General features: G+C 42.1%; 2 protein-coding genes across 50 annotated transcripts in view; one reads left to right on the top strand and one right to left on the bottom strand.

The window, feature by feature from the left end:
* ADGRL2 (adhesion G protein-coupled receptor L2) overlaps positions 1-21734 on the top strand; it is a 689746-nt gene that overhangs the window by 471141 nt on the left and 196871 nt on the right. For 28 of the 49 annotated variants that reach the window (XM_017346142.4, XM_017346140.4, XM_051856325.3 and 25 more), the window contains exon 1: positions 19680-19819. The exons of 2 other annotated variants lie outside the window; for them this stretch is intronic. The gene's annotated coding sequence lies outside the window, so the exon portion shown is untranslated. Of the gene's footprint in view, positions 1-17653; positions 18051-18502; positions 18641-19679; positions 19820-21734 lie in introns of those variants that run through there. 19 more of the 49 variants (XM_089337154.1, XM_089337163.1, XM_089337153.1 and 16 more) reach the window with 3 other exon arrangements.
* LOC108177713 (uncharacterized) lies at positions 113-19819 on the bottom strand. Its single transcript, XM_051856332.3, has 3 exons — positions 19087-19819; positions 1758-1843; positions 113-1556 (listed from the first exon to the last, which is right to left on the bottom strand). The coding sequence occupies exons 1-2, from the start codon at positions 19564-19566 to the stop codon at positions 1787-1789; spliced, it is 537 nt and encodes a 178-aa protein (XP_051712292.1). The 5' UTR covers positions 19567-19819; the 3' UTR covers positions 113-1556; positions 1758-1786.

Raw genomic sequence — 21734 nt, 5'->3', positions numbered from 1 at the left:
GTACTGGATTCATATTTAGTCCCCACTTTGCTCCTCTCTGCCTTTAGAATTAAATCCAATAAAAACAAAAATGACAAATCCAAGAAGAAAAAATCCCAAGTAACGCAAGAAGTCAAGCTTATTATTTTATTAGTGTAATCTATTAATGAGGGAATACTTTCTAATACAAACCCATTTTGTAGTTTACAGTAAAGTGGATATACTTTAAAAATATATTGTAAACTATTCCCTGAATTAGAAGCTGGCTGTTAACCAATAACATATCTTACTTACACCTATGACTTATCACTTCTCTCTTTCGAGTTTATCGTTTTCCCTGCGAAGAATGGCTATACATTAAACTAATTAGACTCTATCAATTGCTTAAAAGCAATGCTTCCCTGGAATTGACAGTGGAAACAGGGAATACTCTACCAAAAATCATTTGGATCTTTCTCCCCTCCCTAAAATTTTGCAGATTTTGGTGTTCTCCTCACAAAGAATCTTTGAAAGAATGAGCCATGTGAAGAATGTGTAGGATTCCTTAGATTACTTACCCAAAAACCAAAAAGTTGAACTAGGCTTTGAGGAGTTTTATTGATTAAGACAACAGAGATACAAGGAAGGACAAGGGCCAATGTTGTGGCACAGAGGGTTAAACTGCCTCTCGCTAAGCTGGTACCCCATATCGGAGTGCCAAATCCAGTTCTTGCTGCTCTATTGCCCATCCAGCTCCCTGCTAATGTGCCTGGGAAAGCAGAGCAAGATGGCCCAAGTATTTGAGCCCCTGCCACCTTGGGGAGATCCAAATGGAGTCTGCTTCCCGGCTTTGGCTTGGCCCAGCCCTAACTTTTGTGGCCCTTTGGGGAGGTAATTAGGAAACTGAAGATCTAATTCTCTCTTTGCCTTTCCCCAAGCCTGACTCCTGCCCCTCTGACTTTCAAATAAATATAAAGCTTTTTAAGAAAGAGAGGGGAGTTGGCATTGTGGCATAGCTGGTAAAGCTGGTGCCTGTGACGTCAGCATCCCATATCAGAGCTGGTTCATGTCTCAGCTGCTCCACTTCTGATCCAGCATCTTGCTAGTGGCCTGGGAAAAGCAACAGCAGAAGCTTCGACCTGGCCCAGCACTGGACCTTTTGGTCATCTGGGGAGTGAACCAGCAGTAGATGGGAAGCTTCTCTCTTTGTCTCTCCCTCTCTCTCTCTCTGTAACTCTTTCAAATAAATAAATAAGCTTTTGAAATAATAAATATTAGATGCTTTAAAATTAAATTAAATTAAATTAAAAAAGAAAAGGGAATGGCGGGGGTGAACACTCAGCCCAAAGGTCAAGACATTGGCTAAGATGCCTATGTCACACATAGGAGTTCCAGGATTTGATTTTTGGTGAACTCCTGACTTTAGCTTCCTGCGAGTGCTGTTGCTGGTGGGCAGCAGTGATGCTCAAGTGGTTGGACTCCTATCACCCACGTGGCAGACCTGGACTGCATTTTGCAGCTCCTGACTCCACATGAGGCCATCCTCTGCTGCTGGCATTTGTGGGGATGGACCAGCAGATGGGCGCTCTCTGTCTTTTCTAAAAAAAGAAGGAAGGAAGGAAGGAAGGAAGGAAGGAAGGAAGGAAGGAAGGAAGGAAGGAGGGAGGGGGGGGAGGGAGGGAGGAAGGAAGGAAGGAAGGAAGGAAGAAATGGATGTTTGCATTAGAATAAAATGGAACTGTATCTACTTGAATAGCAGAGAAAAGATAAAGGGAAGGCAAGTAATTGAGCAGACTCACCACTTAAGGAGTTTTTTCTGGTCTCATCATCACATGATGTTTGGGCTGGGCATTGAGAATCCCAAGACAGTTTTCTCTTTGTGTGTCTGTTAAAAAGCATAAAGACAAACTTGCGGCTTAGACCTATCATGCGTGTGGGCATGCATTGCCTGTACTAACTTTACTCGCTTTGAAATTGTCAGTCTAGTTTCTCTTTGCCTTGGCATTTTTATTCTTATTTTCAAAAATTTCTTATTGTTGGGGCTAGCTTTGTGGTGTAGCAGGTTAATCTGCTACCTGTGATGCCAGCATCCCATATGGGCACCAGTTCTAGTTCCAACTGCTCCACATCCAATCCAGCTTCTTACTAACTTGCCTGGGAAAACAGTGGAAGATGCCCAAGTCCTTGGGCCTCTTTACCCATGTGGGAGACCTGGAAGAAGCTCCTGGCTTCAGCTTGGTCTTGCCCTAGGTGTTGGGGCCATTTGGGGAGAGAACCAGTGGATGGAAAACTTGTGTTTTTCTCTTTGTCTCTCTCTTCTCTCTCCGTAGCGCTTTCAAATAAATAAAAATAATCTTTTTTTAAAAAAATCTTATTATTTGTAAATCCCCTTAATACTTTTTGGAGCCTGACTGTGAATATGTAAATAAATATTGGGATTCCTAACAGATAAATAATCGTATTCATTTGTGTTTGGCTCTTTCAGAGAATAATAAGTTTAACAAGGTGTTTTTCTAATATCCCTTTGAGGTCAGAAAGCCATGGATTTAGGTAAAAACTGAGTACTTTTGATTAAAGAAGAACAAAAATCATAAACTATGGACATAAGACCCTTCAAAAGTATATCTTGAAACATTAAAAGTGCCAGCAACACTAGCATATACAAGTTGATAGAAATTTTATGTAGTCAGTATAAAATTTTATGTAGTCAGTATAAAGTCAAAATGTACTAGACAATTCTTTGGTGCAATATAACACAATAAGTAAGCTAGAATGTTAAAAAATTGGTACACATGAGCTTGTACAATATTGGGCATTTATGCAGTGGCATTTTGAAAAACTATCAACTATTGTAAGCTATCAACAGTACCAAAATAATTACACTTATTCAAAGAGTTATGATGTGCCGAATGCTACCTGTATTAATTCATAGCACCCTTTCAACAACACTATAATACAGGTGTAGTTATTATTCCTCATCTATAAAGAAAGGAACAGTTGAAGATGAGCATCCAAACTTGCTCAAGAACACACAGCATGAAAACACTGGAGCGGCCGGCGCCGCGGCTCACTAGGCTAATCCTCCACCTAGCGGCGCCTGCACACCGGGTTCTAGTCCCAGTCGGGGCGCCAGATTCTTTCCCGGTTGCCCCTCTTCCAGGCCAGCTCTCTGCTGTGGCCAGGGAAGGCAGTGGAGGATGGCCCAAGTCCTTGGGCCCTGCACCCCATGGGAGACCAGGAGAAGCACCTGGCTCCTGCCTTTGGAACAGCGCCGTGCGCCGACCGCAGTGCACCAGCCGTGGAGACCATTGGAGGGTGAACCAACGGCAAAAGGAAGACCTTTCTCTCTCTCTCACTATCCACTCTGCCTGTCAAAAAAAAAAAAAAAAAAAAAAAAAAAAAAGAAAGAAAGAAAACACTGGAGCTATGATCTAAGCTCAGGTGGTCTGGTTTAAGCCCTAAACTTGTAAGTTGTGGTGCTCTTCCAAAAATTGGGAACACAAGCATCTTAAAATTAACATTGATCATAGTTAAGTGAATCTACATAATTTTGTTTTATAAGGGCCTTTCCAGATTTTTCAAGGTAAGGGAGAAAGAAAGATTAATCTTCTTGTATAGTTTTTATTTTTAAAAGTAAGATCTATGACTTCTTTCATAAGATGTGTCAAACACTTCAACGGATGTGTTTCAAAATGTGTGCAGAACAAAGTGATTTCAAGTGTTATTTAGCAAAATTTTTGACTGTACCAAATTGTAGAATTTTAAGTAAGAAGTTAATATAAAGGATTGCAGTTAAGTGTGGCTTCCTAGGGTGCTTATTAAACATCATGAGAAGAAATTCCACTTTTCAAGTATAGGTGCTCTGTTGAGTCAAATTAATAGTAAAAATGTTTCAGATTTTAGTATGATCACAGAGTAAGTTAATTGGGCAAATTAACTACCCAATTTTATGCATTGGCTATATACCTTTTATCTTTTGATTGGGTAAGAGAAGTGAAAACAGAAGACAAAATTTTTGCAAAATAAATACTATGATTAATAGGTAGTAAATTTTATTCTTGTTGTTTATTACAGACTTGCTCTGTGGGAAAAAAAAAAAAAAACCTCTGTTATGAAGGGTGACCAATCATATAGGCCCATATCAGTCTTCTGGTTTACAGGAAATTATTTGTAATGATTTATTTTTAAATGGAAACTGTGCCAAAAATTAACAGGTGTAATTGTTCTGATAAAGTTTTAATAGTGAAGCTGCTTAGATAATTCTTTAGTCAAATAGTAAGCAGGTGTTTTGTGTGCTCTGAAACAAAATTAAGTTAATTTCAATAGTTAATTGAAAGTTTCATAAAACTATGAAACAGAGGAGACAAGTATTTGAATAAGACTACTACAATGAGCAAGGATTCTTTTCAGAAATTCTATATGACATAATGATATAAAAGATATTATGGAAATAAAATAATTTATAGTAATTTAGAAGCTAACATGTTCAATACAGATGCTTCTCATTTTGTGAAGAAATCTATTATGACCATATTTTCCAGCTGGCATGCTTATATAATGCTTTGATTTGTAGCAAAACTAAAAATTTGTATATAAAATCCAAAATATAAAATTAGGAATAATGGTAATAGTACTAATAATATTTACCAATAAGAAACAGCACAAGTTTGAAGTATTAAAAATAATTATTAGGTTACTATATCATCTCAATGCTAATATTCCTTGTTAAAAAATAATTCTTTTTATATTTATTTTTTACTTATTTGAAAGGCAGAATTGCAGAAAGAGGAGAGACAGAGAGTGAGAGTGAGAGAGATCTTTCATCTGCTTGTTCATTCCAAATGGCTGAAATAGCCGGGGCTGGGCCAGGCTGAAGCCAGGAGCCCAAAATTTCTTCTGGGTCTCCTACATAAGTGCAGGCACTCAGGTACTTGGGCCATCTTCCGCTGCTTTTTCAGGTGCATTAGCAGGGAGCTGGATTGGTGCTCCTATGGTATGCTAGGCCATATACTAGGCCACAATGCTGGCCCCGGAAAAGATAATCTTAAGAATTTTTGCAACATATCTGGAACCATCAATTATATCTAGTACTTTTTATTGAAGCCTTGGCTTCATTTCTTTAAAAAAATGTGTGTTTATTTCTGTTAACATTGTGTGTCTCAATTATTTAACTATGTCTACTGAACAACATTTATTAATCCTTGCTTCTGTTGGGTTGAAAAAGTCTCATTTCTTTCATGTGCCCTCCCTTGGTAAAGTATGTTAAGAAATTTTTAAATAATACAAAAATAATCAGAATCATCATTTGCTTCTGTCGCAGTATCTTTCCACGAGTCCTAGAAAGAGAAGGACGTGCAATAGCAAACATCCATGGAAGAGCAGTAGGAAGTGGTGGCCAGTGGGGAGATAAAGACAAAACTGGTGAATGTGAATAGGTGTATAATTAGAGAATTAGACTAGGCCAATCAATAAGAATAAAGGGGCAGTATGACTTCATACGAGCTATGAAGTAGGACCACAAATGAGGCAGTATATATGTAAATCCTTTGAACTCGGTAAAGCACCATTACTGCTACTCAATACATTTCTTCACGTCTTTCATATATATTGACAGCATAACTCACATATTCGTTCAACATATAAATTATTCACCATCAGAGCTCAAAAATTAAACTGTTGACGGGGCCAGGAAGAAAAAGTTCATGAGAGAAGGGCAGTTGAGTCAAACCTAGAATCCTTTTACTCCACTTCCCACTTTATAGAGATATGCTGAACACAACTTCACTTTCCTTTCACTCTAGCTTTACAATACAAAATAAAACACGATCACAAATTGGTGATTCATGGCACAAGATCCTTTACCTTGATTTTGAGGGGATAATGAGGAATGGTGGAGAATGTGGTTGAGTTAGAAAGTGTATGTTTTGTTTAAAAAGGAGAGCCTCTCCTGTTGACTTGTAGGACAAATATTGCCAGATCTTTCCATTTTTTTCAGAAGGTGGAAATTTATATTTATTTTATTTTTAAAAAAATTTACTTATTTGACAGATTTACAGAGAAAGAGGGAATGAGAGAGAGAGAGAGAGAGAGAGAGAGGGAGATCTTTCATCTGCTGGTTCACTCCCCCAGTGCCTGCCGCATTCAGGGCTGGGCCAGGCCAATGCCGAGAGCCAAGTTTCATCTGGGTCTCCCATGTGAATGCAGGGACCCAAGGACTTGGGATGTCCTCAGTTCTTTCCCAGGCACATGAGCAGGGAGTTGGATCAGAAGCAGAGCAGGCTTGACTCCAACTGGTGCTTCAAAATGGGATGTCGGTGTCACAAAGTGGCTTAGCCTGCTGGTCCCTGGACATTCATATTTTAAATGGAAGCTTCCTGAGTTTAGCAGTTGACAAACAACTGAAGACTGTGTGAACCTACAGATAGGGTGCAAACAAATCACATTTGTTTGCTAGCTTTTATACAGGCTAACAGTTTAAGACCTTTATTGTAAGCTGTGCTAAGCACTGGGCATATTAACTTTAGTGTCAAAGGAGCTTACAGTGAGCTAGGAGGTCTACTAAACATTTAAGAGAGTGAGGTACAGTAAGCACTATGATAATCTTTTTTTTTTTTAAGGTATTTATTGAAAGACAGAGCATCAGAAAGAGAGGGAAACAGAGGGGGTAGGGGAAACCACTGGTTCACTCCCCAGATGGCTGCAAAAGCCAGTTCTGGGCCAGGCCCATGCCAGGAGCCAGGAACCCCTTCCTGGTTTCCACATGCTTAGGCCATCTTCTGCTGCCTTCCTAGGTGCATTAGCAGGAAGCTGGACTAGAAGTGAAGCAGCCTGCACTTGCATTGGTGCTCTGATATGGGATGCAAGCAGCAGTCTGACCCACTGTGCCACAGTGCTGGCTCCCTAGGTTTATTTTGATGGGTGTTTAACACTGAAAATTTTCACATCATCAAAGAATAACAAAATGATACTCAGTAGGACTTTTCTGGATATCAAAATACTATATTCTATTTTGTAGAGATTGTTTAAGAAATAAGAATGCAAAATGGAAATGTAAGGAAAAAGAAATACATTTAGGTGTCAGTAGAAAATTAGAGTATCTCCTGCCTCTGAAATTTCTATTAGCTAATTTATTCTTTAAAATATTCTAATAAAATTTGCTGGTGATTTTGCAGGAAAAATTGGTTTTTGGTTCTTGGAGGTAGGGTTTCACACTTTGACAACCTTGTAGTCATAAATGAGCTAACATTGAAGTCTGGTACTTTTTAGGATAATGCATAGTTCAAGAGATATTGTTTTTAATAAAACCAAAGTTCTAGGGTACAAGACATAATCCTTAAAAGTCCCATGTAAGTCTCATTGATTCCAATTTTTGAAATTCCCTGGACTTATCTTTTTTTTTTTTAAATTTACTTTGAAAGTCAGAATATCTTCTTTTCACCAGTTCACTCTCTAGATGGCCACAATGGCCAGTGTTGGGCCAGGCTGAAGCCAGGAGCCAGGAGCTTTTTCCAGGTCTCCCACATGGGTGCAGGGGCCCAAACACTTGGGTCATCTTCTGCTGCTGTCTGGATTGGAAGTGGAGGATCCAGGACACGAGCTGGCACCCATATACGGTGCCATGGTTGCAGGTGTCAGCTTTACCAGCTACGTCATGATGCTGGCCCCAGGACTTGTCTTTTATCTTAGATAAGGTATTGGGACAGAGTTGAAGACAGGAGGGCTGTTCTAGGTAAAATGGGAATAGGTAGCCAACAGTTCAACATTTTTAAATCCAGAAATTCAAGTGCCTTAATTTCTTGCTTTCTTTGAGAGATTTCCTATCTTTCCGTCATACACACACACACAGACAATCGTACTAGAAAGTCCCTGAACAATTTGTGTGTATTTGTGTGTGTTTCTCTTTATTTAAGGGAGCACAGATATATATACTGTTATTAAATTAACTTTTTGAAAACTCTAATTTTTCATTGCAATCACTAATTTATTCACATAAATATTTACATGTGCTTATAGAACATTTAAAAATATTTTAATGAAATGATTATGAAGTAAATGTGTTTATTAATAAGTTAATTTATTTGCTGATAAGTACCCATGTAATAAGCACACATATATATGATTTCTACATTAACTGACTTATAATATCCCTATCAGCAAAGCATTGCTATGGTATTTGGACAATATAACAAGTAGCCTTAATATTAAACTAAGTATTATAATGATATGCATGATTATATGATTCTAAGTTTGATTTATTCCATAAATCTTTCCATCAACCAACTACAAGTAAACACTGAATAGATCACAGTTCTTTGAAAAGCTTCTGCAAATAGGTAAAGTATTTCAAAATTACCTCAGCAGGACTGACATACCAGTATGAATAGCATAATTCTATGTCCTTTGTCACCCAAAATTGGGAGCCATTTCTACACACAAGTATGTATCTAGAGAGCAGTTGTAGGCATTGCTTTAAAAGATTAGGAATGTAGGTATCTGTTTTTAAATGACTGTTGTAAAGACAATTGCCTGCCCAAGAGGTCACTACTCTATCTTGGTACATTAGAGACTTTGCAATGAGATGGAGGAGGGCTTCTCAGACCTCCTTCCCAAGGCTTGGGTATCATAGCTAACAGATATAAAATGGTGGGGCGCTATGCTGGGGTTTATGGATGTCTGGTAAAGTGAGAAGTTAGAAAACATACATGTTGCAAAGTTTACTGAATGCCACAAGAGCAGGTTTTTATTATGTGTAAAATTAGGGCTTTTCTGGTAAGTTAAAGCCAACAGGAATTTGTTGAAAGGATGAGTCACAAAATAAAGCCTGAATGAACCCATCCAAACCTAAGGGAGAGGAGGACAGTAGCAAATAGGAGAGAACACAGGTTGGAGTTTCCAAAAAAGGAGACGAGTAGGTGAAAACAACAGATCCATGGGCTCCATCGGAGCTATTGTGTTCTGTCTGGGAGATACTTATGTGAAAGCTATTTTTCCTGCATGTTTAAAAGTACAGTTGAAGAGAACCTGTCATAAAGTTATTGTATTATCTCAGGAAATTATTCAGTCATCGTCATTATTTTTCATGAGAAAAATGTATCTTCAAGGGAAAAAGACCAAGAATAAGAACTATTTGAGAGAAAATTTTGTGAACAGTCTGTGAAAAAATCTGCAGGTAAAATTTCTGAATGCCAAGAATATGGAGCATGTTATATGAACCTCTATGTGCTCATTGGTTTTGTGGACTGATTTCTGCATTTTTGTGGATATTCTGTCTTTGTGTATTTGCTTTTTTCCCCACGGATGATTTTTTTTCTCTGGGGAGGGAATATGTTTACCACTTTCCAGTAGTATTCAGAGCACTGAACTGAGGAAAGCAGGTTTTCTCCCATCCAAGTACTTACCAGGCCTGACCCTGCTTAGCTTTGGAGATCTTAAGACAGCGGGCGCATTCAGGGTGGTATGGCTATAGACAAGGAAAGCAGGTTTTCTAGGAGTGCTGAATGATTGTCTTTATTATCCTTACCTTACAACAGAAAGCCAGATGACAATTTCATTAAAAATGCAAAATTAAAAATAAATATAGAAAACAATATGCAAGGGTAGACATGAAGTCACCCTGTTGTGCCAAATGTAGCACAAATGGCCCTTTAACAGGGGTCCTGTGCAAACAGTGGGTGATCAAAGAGCTCATCGGCAGCAACACCACGCCACACTGGTGGTGTCAAGGACAATGTATTCTGGATTCTCTTTTGTATTTCTCTTGAGATAGGGTGCCAGAACACAAAATACATAGACACAGATATATACATATACATGTGCATATATATTTTTTACAGAATTTAAATAATTCATTCAAATAAATTATTGAAATGATTTAAAAATTCTTTTGTCAAACAGATTAATGGAACCTTGTTATTCAAAAGATAAATCATTTTATATGAAGTGGCAAAGACTTCAAGGGCTAATAAAGTTTTTATGAGAGATAAACTTTTAATGAATTGATACTTCTGCATGTACTTATTTTCTACATACATAAATATACACATATAATGCTTACAGTGATTTTTATATCAACATTTTCTGACTGAATTTTAAGGGAACAGTATTCACAGTATTTAAAATAAAGTACTATAGATTTGATTTTTTGGAGCTGATGTATTATAATTCACAGCAAAGTAGAAGCTTTCATAACAGCGCTGCAAATGTTATTACTTGTGTAACGAGATAAAAGGGACTCTTTTTTTCTATTTGTAACTTACATGAATTCAGTAATCATTAGTCTTCAACAATTTTATTCATGTCATTTTCCAGGTCCAAAATGTATTCAGTACTTAAGTCTCCTTGCTTCATCAGAAAGATGTTTTGCTCTAGAAAATTATGGTGAACAAGTATTTAAATAATAAGACCTTAGGACTCTGGGAAAAATTTTAAGGATTTTTATGAAGCTCAGTACACATTGTTCAGCTAAATTTTGGCAACTTGAGACTCCACTGAAATTCAATTGGTTTATTTTATAATTAAAAACAAGGAAATCATAGTAACAAAAATATGTATAATGTATAGCACTCTTGTTTATAATAGAAACATCCATAAAGAAAGAAACGTGCTCTAACTTTTCTCATTACCCCAAAGGGAACTGCATCTTTAATCACAAAAAGCACAACTGCTTTCTAATTTTGTTTAAAGTGTTTCAGTACTTACAAAAACCAGATCAGGTTATTATAAATTTAGAGCAAATTAGAATCACTGGCCTCTGCTCAGCTCTGTGTAAGGGTTCTATGTAAATCATAAATTTAATGGCATATTAAGACACACATCTGTTTCAGTTTTGTAGAAGTTAATAATCTAACTACAGAGTATTTAAACACTTCTTTCATTACCTGGAAAATTCAGGCAAAGATAGACTTCCCTCAGTTGTAAGGTGTAATATTTTACCTCCAAATTTTGATAAGCTATAAATTCGCGTAAGTAGTTAAAGATAGTTTTCTAAATATTCAATCAAATATCTATTTTGACATTTCATGATGTATAGAAATATTCCATATAAGCAAATAGGCCAATGTTATCATCTCAAATCTACAGCTGCATAAAATATTTTGATATATATATGTATATATCAAGTTTAAAATCATTTTGTAATAGGGCATTGGAGAGAAAGTAAATATTGAGTAATTATATGAAAATGTCAAAATTCATTCTTTTAAATATTTTTCAGATTCCTTATTTGATTACCACACATTTGTTTTTAAATGATAAATGATAATCTTCCTGGGATCCTTATTATTTAAAAATCATTCACATGCTTAGGTTACTTGATCATTTATACTTTATGGCCAGCATTTGTACTCAATTTTCCTTATTTTAACAAACATACACTTTCATATTATATCCATCATATTTTTTTCATATTATATCCATCAACTCTTTCTTTGAGACATACCATATCATATAGACAGTAACCCTGTATTATGAATTATTGCATTTTGATTATCATTTGAAAAATAGGAAATCAGCTTTCTTTGCATGTCTTCTACATTGTCTGAACAATTAAAACTACATGGCTTGAATTTAGGCCATTAATTCAGGTAGTAAGGACACAGTACTAAGTTGGTGTCATAATTTACATTCCTATAAATGAAAAGGACATTCTTTTATTATTCTGACAATCTTTGTTTTAGTTACAGTGTAGATATGTGATTTTGGTAATCTGGAACTTGGATGAGTGTGAACCATTCAGCAAAATGAGACCCCTAAAATGAGACCATTCAAAGAATATGTTATCTAGGTTATGGTTAAGCAGCGTCTATTCAATGTAGAATAGTCAGTCTGGTTACTTATATATTTTTATTTTAAAACTAAAACAAAATTTCTTTTCCAAATTTTTCATTAAATATTATTCCAAAAACTTCCTCATTACCAAATCATTTGAAATACTTTTGGTATATAAATGATACTTTAGTATGGTTCTAAGTTTGGATGCTAATTTTTAAAGAAAACTCTTCTTTTCTAATATAGTTTTACTTATCATAAAGGTGTATGCCTATTACATCATTGTTTGGTCTAGGATCTAAGTGATTCCATGGTGACCATAAGAATGCATTGTAAAGAGCTATAGTAGGTTGAGGACTGAATTGTAAAGATTTAAATTATTCCTGAAAGCAGAGATGGAAATATTCTATTATCTTTCCAAAATCTACGTGATGAGAGCTAGGTTTAAAAGACAGTATTTTACTATGCAAACTGCTGTTCTAGCTTCCATATGCTTAGACAAATTTATTTTTACTAAAATATACATAACAGTTAAAGGCCTTTTAAAAATAAAGCTAAAGAGTAAAGTAAAAAAGTCACAATCATATTATTTAGAGAACAAAATAATGAAAAAGGTTGGCGACAGCTAATTTATATGATCAGAAAGATTAACCAAAGTCAAGGTCAAATATCTCATGTTACACAATTTCAAACCATAAAATATTTTCCAAAAAGAAACAAAAGATAATAAAATTACAATTATTATTTTACTATATGTAATTATGAAACTTCTTATGTATTCTACTATGAAAACATTAGAAGTATGATATAATTATATCTTAGATTCACTTTTTATTAAAGATTTTATTTATTTATTTGAGAGGCAGAGTTACAGACAGAAAGAGGGAGAGAGAGAAAGGTCTTTAATCTGCTGATTCACTCCCCAAATGGCTGCAACAGCTGGAGCTGAGCAGATCCAAAGCCAGGAGCCAGGAGCTTCTTTCCAGTCACCCAAGTGGGTGCAAAGGTCCAAATACTGTGGGCCATCTTCCACTGTTCTCCTAGGCCACAAGCAGAGAGCAGGATTGGAAGAGGAGCATCCAGGACATGAACCAATGACCATATGGGATGCCGGCGCCACAGGCGGAGGCTTAGCCTACTATGCCAAGATTCACTTTCTAAAATACTAAAAGTGGTGCCAGCACTGTGGCGTAGAGGGTAAAGCTGCCGCCTGCAGCGCCAGCATCCCATATGGGTGCTGGTTCGAGTCCTGGTTGCTCCACTTCTGATCCAGCTCTCTGCTATGGCCTGGGAAAGCAATAGAAGATGGTCCTAGTCTTTGGGCCCCTGCACCCATGTGGGAGACCCAGAAGAAGTTCCTGGCTCCTGGCTTCGGATCAGCACAGCTCTGGCCGTTGTAGCCAATTGGGAGTGAACCAGCAGATGGAAGACCTCTCTCTCTTTCTGCCTCTCCTTCTTTCTTTGTGTAACTCTGACTTTCAAGTAAACAAATAAATCTTTAAATAAAATAAAATAAAATACTAAAAGGATATTTGTGAGTTTTCTTTCTGTCTCTCAAAAGCCTTTAGCAAGTTTTGCCATACTATCATGTACTATGATATGAATAATCACAGTCATAATCCCACAGGTGCTAAAAGTTCAATTTGGACTATTTTAAATTGCTATTTGATTATCTTTAAGGGTTAAAAGTAGATAGATTCACCTCTACTGTTAATCATGTCTTTGCCTTTGTTCTGTACCCACATAATGGATGATGGTTTACCAAGAACTGCCCATTCCAACAAAGAGCCATGATTTTAGGGTAATCCAAGTTTAACTTCAACTACCTTAAAGAATGTTTGAAGAAATTTCATCGTCATTGTTGACAATGATGGAGGTTTGCATAAATTGAAAAGGGAAGGGGAGGCCTAGTTTTAAACCACACACTTTTAATAAGAAAACATTTAGAGGATGTATGAGGAACAAAATAATTATTATAGACTGTTTTAGATGGCTTTGTCTAAAATGTGTGTTTTTATAGTTACACTTTGTGGTTTGACAGAAGCATTGATAGAAGAAGATCTATAAGACCCAATTACAGAAAACCCTCAAGGTGCAGAGATTAACAAGAGTTATGTGAACAATCTATGAAAAAGAAAGTCTGTGATTTGTGTAATATTGGTAGAACAATGATTATAAGGGGTATCTTTTAAAATTGATTTACTTTTGAGTATCGTAACTCTGATGGCATAAAAATTTATAATCCTTTATTTTAAAGAGATTTAAAAATATTTGAAAGGCAGAGTTAAAGGGGCAGGAGAAGAGAGTGAATGAGTGAGAGAGAGAGAGAGAAACCATTTTCTGGTTCACTCCCTAAATGGCTGCAATAGACAGGGCTGGGTCAGGCAGAAGCCAGAAGCCAGGAGCCAGGAGCCAGAAGCCAGGAGCCAGGAACTTCTTCCAGGTCACCCACATCATGGGTGGCAGGGGGTCAAGTACTTGGGCCACCTTGCACTGCTTTCCCAGGTGCACTAGTAGGGGGCTGGAGTGCACACAATGTTGGCCCCTATAATCCTATACATAAAAATATGGGAAGCACCCAGAGTCATGCTACCAGTTGCACTGGTGGATATTTTTTAAAGTATTAATTATAAAATGATGGCTATTAATATATGGTTACATAATTCTAAAAAATATCATTAAGCACAGTACATCATAATCATATTTGTATTTTAAACTACCATTAGCTTTGGCAACTGTATGTCTACATTTTGGATAAAATTTGGCCTTCTTGGACAAGATTTATTCAGCCTAGGGAGCTGGTTGAATAGTTAAAAACTTATTGGCTTTGCCAAATGCTTTCATATGTTTCTGCTTTCATGGAGAATGAGTTTTGATTTCTTTTCAGCCTACATGCATGGCAAAGCAAAAATGAAAAACAAAAGCTAGCCACTTTCAACCAGTTCTAGTCAAGTTTGGTATTCACAATATTGCTTTGATCTGCTCTAGAGCTCTAAAATAGTTTATTTTCTAGAGAAGTGAAAACTAGCTTCAGCACCAAGCATCATTAAACAGAAGAAAAGGAAAAAAAAAAGAAAAAAAATGAGTTAGTTAGAATGTAATCTAGCTAATTTTATTTGTATTTGTATTTATGCATTAGAAACTAGAGTAATTTATCATGCATTTTCTTTTGACAACTTTCACAAGCACTTATTACAGGCAAAAATATACACCCTGTAAGAGACACAACCTTCCCTCATTGACCTGTAGAGACTAGCTCAACTGTGCAGGGAGTTTTTTTGGCCCATGGTCAAATCCCAATTTTTTCTTCTCATGATACTCTCATGTCACCCCTTTTAGAACTGCTGGTCTGCAGTATATTAAACTTTACCAGAGCAGGGTGTGTGAAGAAGCTACTGTGTTATATTGGCCTACATTACTAGCAACATTTTGCAACTATTGTCCATTTTCATACTTCTTCAGCTTCTTAGATTTCTTACCCAAACTATTGCCATTCATAAATATTTTGTGACAAGCACCTGTTCACTTCTCTCTAATCAAAGGTATATGGGTGGTAAATAGGTTTGAAAATTAGCATAATTTCTGTATCAAAAATATGTGAAACCATGGAATAAAATAATCTTTGGTTTCTTAAAGTTACTTAAATTAAAAACATGAGTTTCTACAGTTGGAAAAAACATGTATGGTTAAAATGTTTGAAGCCCATCAATCTCTCTAACCACATAAGCTAATGAGTTCCTTCTGTTTTCTTTGAATGAAATCACCATGAGTGGTTAGATGTTGATTTAACATAAAACAAATGGAAATGGGTGTTTCCTTTGTCCTGTGTAGAATTTATTTTTTAAAAACAATTAGCAAGTATTATGAACAAGTCAATGATTTTGCCCTTAGTTCAGTAATAATGTAGATGGAGTCGTTCAGCTCATTGGGTTGCAGGGAAAGCACAGCATAATCCAAGTCCCTTTAACTTGCCTGCATCTGCAGACGTTATTAAGCTTCGCATTTCATTGTTTCCTACCATAACACCTGTACGGTCATAAATTATGTTTTGAATTGTCATGAAGTGTCAGGTAAGTTATGGTTTCTGGATGTGGATACACTCTGGTGTGTGTCATTTAAGTGTTCTGTTAGAAGGGGAGGCTTGGGACTAACTGCGTAACCTTGATTATACTGATGCGATTGGATACTCTGGGTACATGAAGAAGGCTGAAACATTAGGATGTCCAAACAGCAGACAAATAATTAAAAATTCTCAAGTATTTAAAATATGGTCTTAGAGATGGTATTCTTTTACAATTGTTATTTGGAAAACATGGCAAGCTTGTTTAGCAAAGTGTTAAGCCCTTTGAATTCTCAAGAATACACATTCTAGTGAATTAAGATTTGAAATTTTTACTGGGTATTTTTCACTCCTTACGGCTTTAACTCTTGATAAGCTCTTCCCTCTTCCGAGCATCCTCCTTTGTGCTGCAGTTAGTTCCTTTAGGAACAGAGTGCAGAGTGAGTCACTTCATGTCCTGAGCATCAAAGAGTGACAGACCTACGAAATGTAGACAGTGGCTTCTTCCAGAGATTCTTTCTGGGAGAGTTAAATAAATAAGTAAATGAGCCAACATATGGCCAGCTTAATTCAAGCAAAAAAAAAAAAAATGTCTATTGATTGCTTACTAAGCTCACTAAATAAAAACTTCAGCCTAACTTTTGCTTCCCAAAAGAAAATAGGATTAGACTGATCTATGCCCTCACTGGGGTTTCTTGTGAATCATGCCCAGATGAGCAAAAACCTTCAAAGCTGCACAAAAGAAAGGGCTAACATTTTTTGGTAAATGCACATTATTATTAGTTTGACATATTATGTTCTACAATTCTGAGTAATTTTAAATTCCAAAGGAGACTATGATATAAATGACCTCGGAGGTCTGAAAATGACACAAGTCTGCCTTCTTTCCAACTACTTTAAGTAGCCTGACAATAATTCCCTAGATAGATCTGTTGTGTCTAAAAAATTTGACAGATGTAAAAACTTCAGCACAAAACAAGGTTTCACACCAGCTCTGCATAAGTGTGTTTCCCCTCCAGACTACTTTATATCCTGTGTTATACTTGAATTTTTTAATCTGAAAAATCCACATGGAAGAGTGTATGTAGTTTAAAGCACAAATGCTGTAAGTTGTTCCTTTTGTCTTTTGAAATGGTGAGAATATTAAAAACATCAGTACATCAAGTATAAGACACTGGATTATCAATGATTCGTGTTTTAATCTGAGAACGATATTAGAATGAACAAGTTCTATTTATCTGGATATATGTGCATGTAATTTATGATGTTCTACAAGTCAAGAACAAACTTGACCAACAGTTGGACTCACTTTAGTAGTACAAATATCTGGCTCGGTGACAAAACACTGATAGGTGTTTAGAATCTTCGTGTCTTTTGAACAATCTACTGTTGACGTTTTAATAACATCGTTGGGAATGATTTCTGAAGTATGATGACTGCAAGATACCCACAGTAACAAAAAGTACATATTGTTTCTGAAAGCAAAGCAGCTCAAATTTCATCCTGTTTTCTCGAGGTTTTAAATCTTGGGAGATTCAGTTTTTTCCTGGGAAGCCAAAGCAAAGGGCTGCATTCATTAGTAGAATCGGTGATTTAGGGGAAAAAAAATCTGAAAACTTAGCTACTCTCAGCTCAAAACTTTTGTAATTAAAAAAAAAAAATCCGGATGCAGAAGACACACGCCACTGGCTTGGCACGGTTTTTGCAGCGTGTTCTGCCCTGTCGTTGTCTTTTCCTTTCAGCCTGGGATCCCCTCGTTGGCTCTGCCTGGCTGTGTGCTGACGCTGCCAACAGAGAGGGCAAGGAAGTGTGCTCCTAGGACAGGAGCAAGAGCAGTTTCAATGTAAGGAAATGAGGGAAACAGACCTAAGAGCGCTCTGAATGTACTTGCGAGTGGAGAGCCTGGAAGTCTCCTTTCCTTCCGTTGCTTATCCTGGGGAGTTTAATCAGAAACAAACAAAACGCTCTTGTGAAATATAGTCAATAAAGTCAAAGTTTAGCTAGCTCTATGTAACTACAAAGAAGAAGTCATCGCAATTTAAAAAAAAAAAAAGTAACTTTCATTAACGAGCGCGCCGGAAATCTCAGGTATCAAAGACGCATTAACCCTGGAGCGTCCCCTGCGCGCCGCAGCCGGACGGAGGCAGCCGCGGCGAACAGACGTTCTTTCTCCTCCGAGCAGTCACACAAAAGGAGGGCTGCGGAAACTAAAAGTTTCGGGGCCTCCGGCTCGCTACGTGGAGAAGAGAGAAAACCTGGAGACGGGGTGGGTAGAAGGCGCATCGCGAGCGCCTCGGCGAAGTCCAGGCAAGCGGAAAGCTCCTGGGCCTGGAGGGGCTCGGGGAGGGGGCGCCCCGCCGCCGAGGCTGGAGCGCCGCGCTCTCGCGAATACCTTCACCCCCGTTCCAGAAATAAAATAAATGTTTTTAAAGTGCGTGTGTGTGCACGGGATGCAGAGCGCGCGCCAGCGGAGCGCGCGGAGGACCGAGCGCGCAGTGAGTGGAATTTGGGATGGGGAGGGCATGGCTGGAAGGGGTGTGTTGCTGTTTCGCGGGGAGAGGTTTTGGGGGGAGACTGGATGCTGAGCCCCGGGACCTGGCTCTGGGGTGGGGTGTGTGTGGGGGGGAGGCCGAGTCGCCGGGGAGGGGAGGGGAGCAGAGCAGAGGGGAGGGGCGCGAGCCGGCGCAGGCCGCCTCCGGGGCGCGTTCCGCGGCCGTGCGCGCGCGTCCCTCGCCGCCGCCGCCGCCGCCGCCGCCCGGACAGCCCTGCGGCCGCCCCGCCGGCGGAGCCGGGGCCGGCCTGTCCTCCGGCGGCTGCTCGGCCGCCACCGCCGCCGCCACCGAACGGCTCGAGCCCGTGAGTGTCCCTTCGCTCCCCCTCCCCCCCGGCTCGGGCGCTCTGCCGCCGCAGCTGCTCCAATGGAGTGGAAAATGGCCATTGGGCGGCAATGAGTTATAGATTATCTGCTCCACGTTTTGTACTTAGCTGCCTGTAATCTGCTTTAGAGTTTGCCTGAGCCCCTTGCTGGAAAAATCAGGAGGGAGAGATTTGTCCTTTGCCGCGGTACACGCTAATATGTTTATATGATTAGCCGGACCCCGGGGGGGCGGCGTAGGTGGGGACTCGGTGCGGAGGCGGAGGCGGCGGCTGGAGGTGACTCCAGTTCAGACCTCGCTGAGTCTGTGTCAGGACTTCGCACTCCCCCGTCTCGATCCCTCTCTCAGCTCGCGCTCCCTCTCCCCCTCTCACTCTCTCGCCGCTCACACACACGCAGAGGTGCCGGAGCGAAGGCGGGAGCTTACCGGAGAATTCTTTGGGATTGTTGCGGGGCATCTCCCCTCCGTGGCTGTGCGTGGCGTGGCTCTGCCCTTGCTCCCCCTGCGTCCCCTCGCCTTCAGCCGTTCGTGGAGCAGCGGCCGCGGCTCACGGGGCCGGGAGACCCGAAATGTGAGGAGGGGCCGCCGCCGCCTCCCGCCCCAGGCCGCAGGGTCGGCGCGAGGGACGCCAGTCGGGCCGGCGCGGACGGCGGGCTCCGGGCTCCGCTGACAAACTGAGTTGGCCTCGCGCCGCCGGCGTCTGCCGCCCTCCCCTCGCGCAGCCGCCGCTTCCCGGGGACTCCCAAGTCTGCGCGCCTCTGTCGGGCTGTTTGCCTGCACCGCTCCTTGCGCACCGAGTCCCGAGCTCTTCCCCCTAAGGGAGCGAGCGGGCTGGGGGCGTGTGCGTGCGTGTGCAAGACCTCTCTCGCCGAGCGGCGTGCGGGAACTGCGGGAAAATGTTGACATAGCCCCAGGAGCCGCCCGGCGCTGGCTGCTTGGCTGGAGGCAGCGGCGGCCGAGCAGGAGGACGCGCCGAGCAGCGGCGCCGTGTCCGGCCGGCGCGCCGCGGCGCTGCCTCCCTCGCGGACCCGGCGGCCGGCGACCCACTCGCGGCCGGCCTCGGCCCTCCCGGGCCCCGGGTGGCTGCTGCCCTCGGCGCCTCACCCCGCGCGGCCCCCGCGCCAGACGGCCCTCCCCCGGGGCGCGCTCGCAGACCGAGGTAAGAGCTGCGGGAGCGAACAATGTGCCTCAATGGCCGGCTTCGGAGACCTGTTTGCTTTGCGCCTCCGGTCCGGGGGTGGGTGCTGGAGGTGGAGGCGCCGCGGTTAGTTGGGGCTCGGCACGCTTCTGTTTCTGTTGGGCCGGGCCGAGGAGGGGGTGCAGCACCCGCGCGCCCCGGGCTGCTGGCCCCCTGCCCTGTCCCCCACCCCGGTTCCTCGGAGGTCGTTACGCACAACTCCCGGCTCCGTGCAGAACGCTGCCCCTTTCGTCTCGGAGCTGGTGCCGCGCTCCGAGGCATTGGTCCAGTTGCCGGGGACCCCGGGGTGGGGGCGGTAGGACGGGGCTCGGGGAGCCGTGCGTGTTTTGATTTCTGAAAAGCTTAGGGTAGGAAGGTGCCGCCTGCCCTTTCGCAGCCAGGTTGGGGCGGGTGTGTGTGTGTGTGTGTGTGTGAAGCGCGCCCTCGGCGGGGCTGCCAGGCCCGAGGTGCGCGGGCCCACGGCCCGGCGGGGGACCCAGAGCCCTGTGGCCCGCAGCCCCCCGCGCCCCGCCCGCCCAGCCGACTCGTCCCGGCTGCGAGTGGAGCCGGGAGGCCGGGCGCTGGGAGCGAGTTCAGGGGAGTGGATGAGTTGTTGCGGGCTGTTTCTTCTCGGTGGTTAGGCTGTATGGAGAGGCGAGGAGGGCGGCGGAGCGCAGCTAGATGTGACCGGGCCGGCGCGGGGCCTGGGAACGATTAGGGGCGGCGGGCGGCCGCTGCCGGGGCGAGAGGGTGGCTGGGCTGGACCCGGCGGGGCCCAGAGGAGGGCAGGGAGCCTCCCAGACCCGCAGTGAGAGGGCAGCAGCGGGCCGCGCTGGGCCTGCGGGGGAAGTTACGGGGCGTGGGCTCCTGGCGTGACTGTGGAGCAGGGAGCCTGCTAGGTGGTGGTGCTGCGGGGCGGGGCGGGGGTGCCTAGTGGGGAGCGGGGCGCGAAGGCGTGGGAGGAGCACGAGGAAACGGGGACTCCGGGGTCACCGGCGTGGGCGTCTGGATTGGCTGGGACGACCCTGGGGCAGCGGGCGAGTGCGCGGAGCAGTGGGAGGCAGGCTTGCGAGATGCTTTCGCTTGGGGCCAGTAAAGTTTGTTCTTTTCGTCCAACTGCGGGGTTTGGGTCAGGGGAAACCGCAGGAAGCTTGAGTGAGTTGCCAAGGTGTCCCCGAGTGGAGACTAAGGAACGTGTGTGTGTGTGTTAGGCTGTGTTTATTCCCCGGTCCCCTCAGTGCCCCAGAGCGCCGTTGGAGAGACAAGTCCTGCGGAGTCCGTCTTAGCCTTTGCGGTCTTCCAGGGGCTGCCCCCAGCCGGGTCCTTTCCCCCCTCGCCCCCCGCCCGCCGCCCCAGGCCCGCTACTTCCGTGCTTTCTGATGCCAACTGTGGTGTCTCAGATGCAGACCGAGGAAATGTTTTCCTCCTGTTTCTTGAAAGGTGTCAGGCTGCTTAGCAGCTTCTCCCAGCAGCCTGGGAGCGTCTGAGCCGCAGCCACCAGCCATATGGTTCCCGTTACAAAGGCCGGGCTCTGAGGCACCCTCCTTCCCACCCCGCCCCCAGTTCTTTGATTTTCTTCTGCATTCTTTGCAGCGCGTGTGCTTCTCCTCTCCCTTCCAGAGGCGTAGAGTCACTAAGGACGTAGTTGGGGCATTCATTTCCCCGCCAGTGTTTATGTCTGGAACGGGCCCCACCGAGTTTGCTCTTTGCTCACCTCGAGTTGCACAACGAAGAAAGTCACATCCGTTTGGTAAATAATTACCTGCTGGGGGAACTCAGGTTTGATTGCGGGCAAACCTTAAAGGATAGGCACTAAAGAGGCACCTTGTGCCCATAGCAGAAAAATAGAGTGGTTTTTGGGGGCATCTATGGCACCCTTCCCGGATGCGATGGGGGC

This window comes from Oryctolagus cuniculus, chromosome 7, assembly GCF_051225735.1.
Source record: "Oryctolagus cuniculus isolate XC-2025 breed Fujian yellow rabbit chromosome 7, ASM5122573v1, whole genome shotgun sequence".
Lineage (NCBI taxonomy): Eukaryota > Metazoa > Chordata > Mammalia > Lagomorpha > Leporidae > Oryctolagus > Oryctolagus cuniculus.
Note: the sequence above shows the minus strand (reverse complement) of the source record. Positions and strands in the feature narration are given on the sequence as shown.

What these genes read in the sequence shown, in the direction of transcription:
- LOC108177713 (XM_051856332.3), bottom strand. Translation starts at nt 19,566, where the DNA reads ATGTCAACATTTTCCCGCAGTTCCCGCACGCCGCTCGGCGAGAGAGGT. An exon ending in CAATCCCAAAGAATTCTCCG is followed by an intron (nt 1,844 to 19,086) that starts GTAAGCTCCCGC and finishes GCTTTTTAACAG; the next exon opens with ACACACAAAGAGAAAACTGT.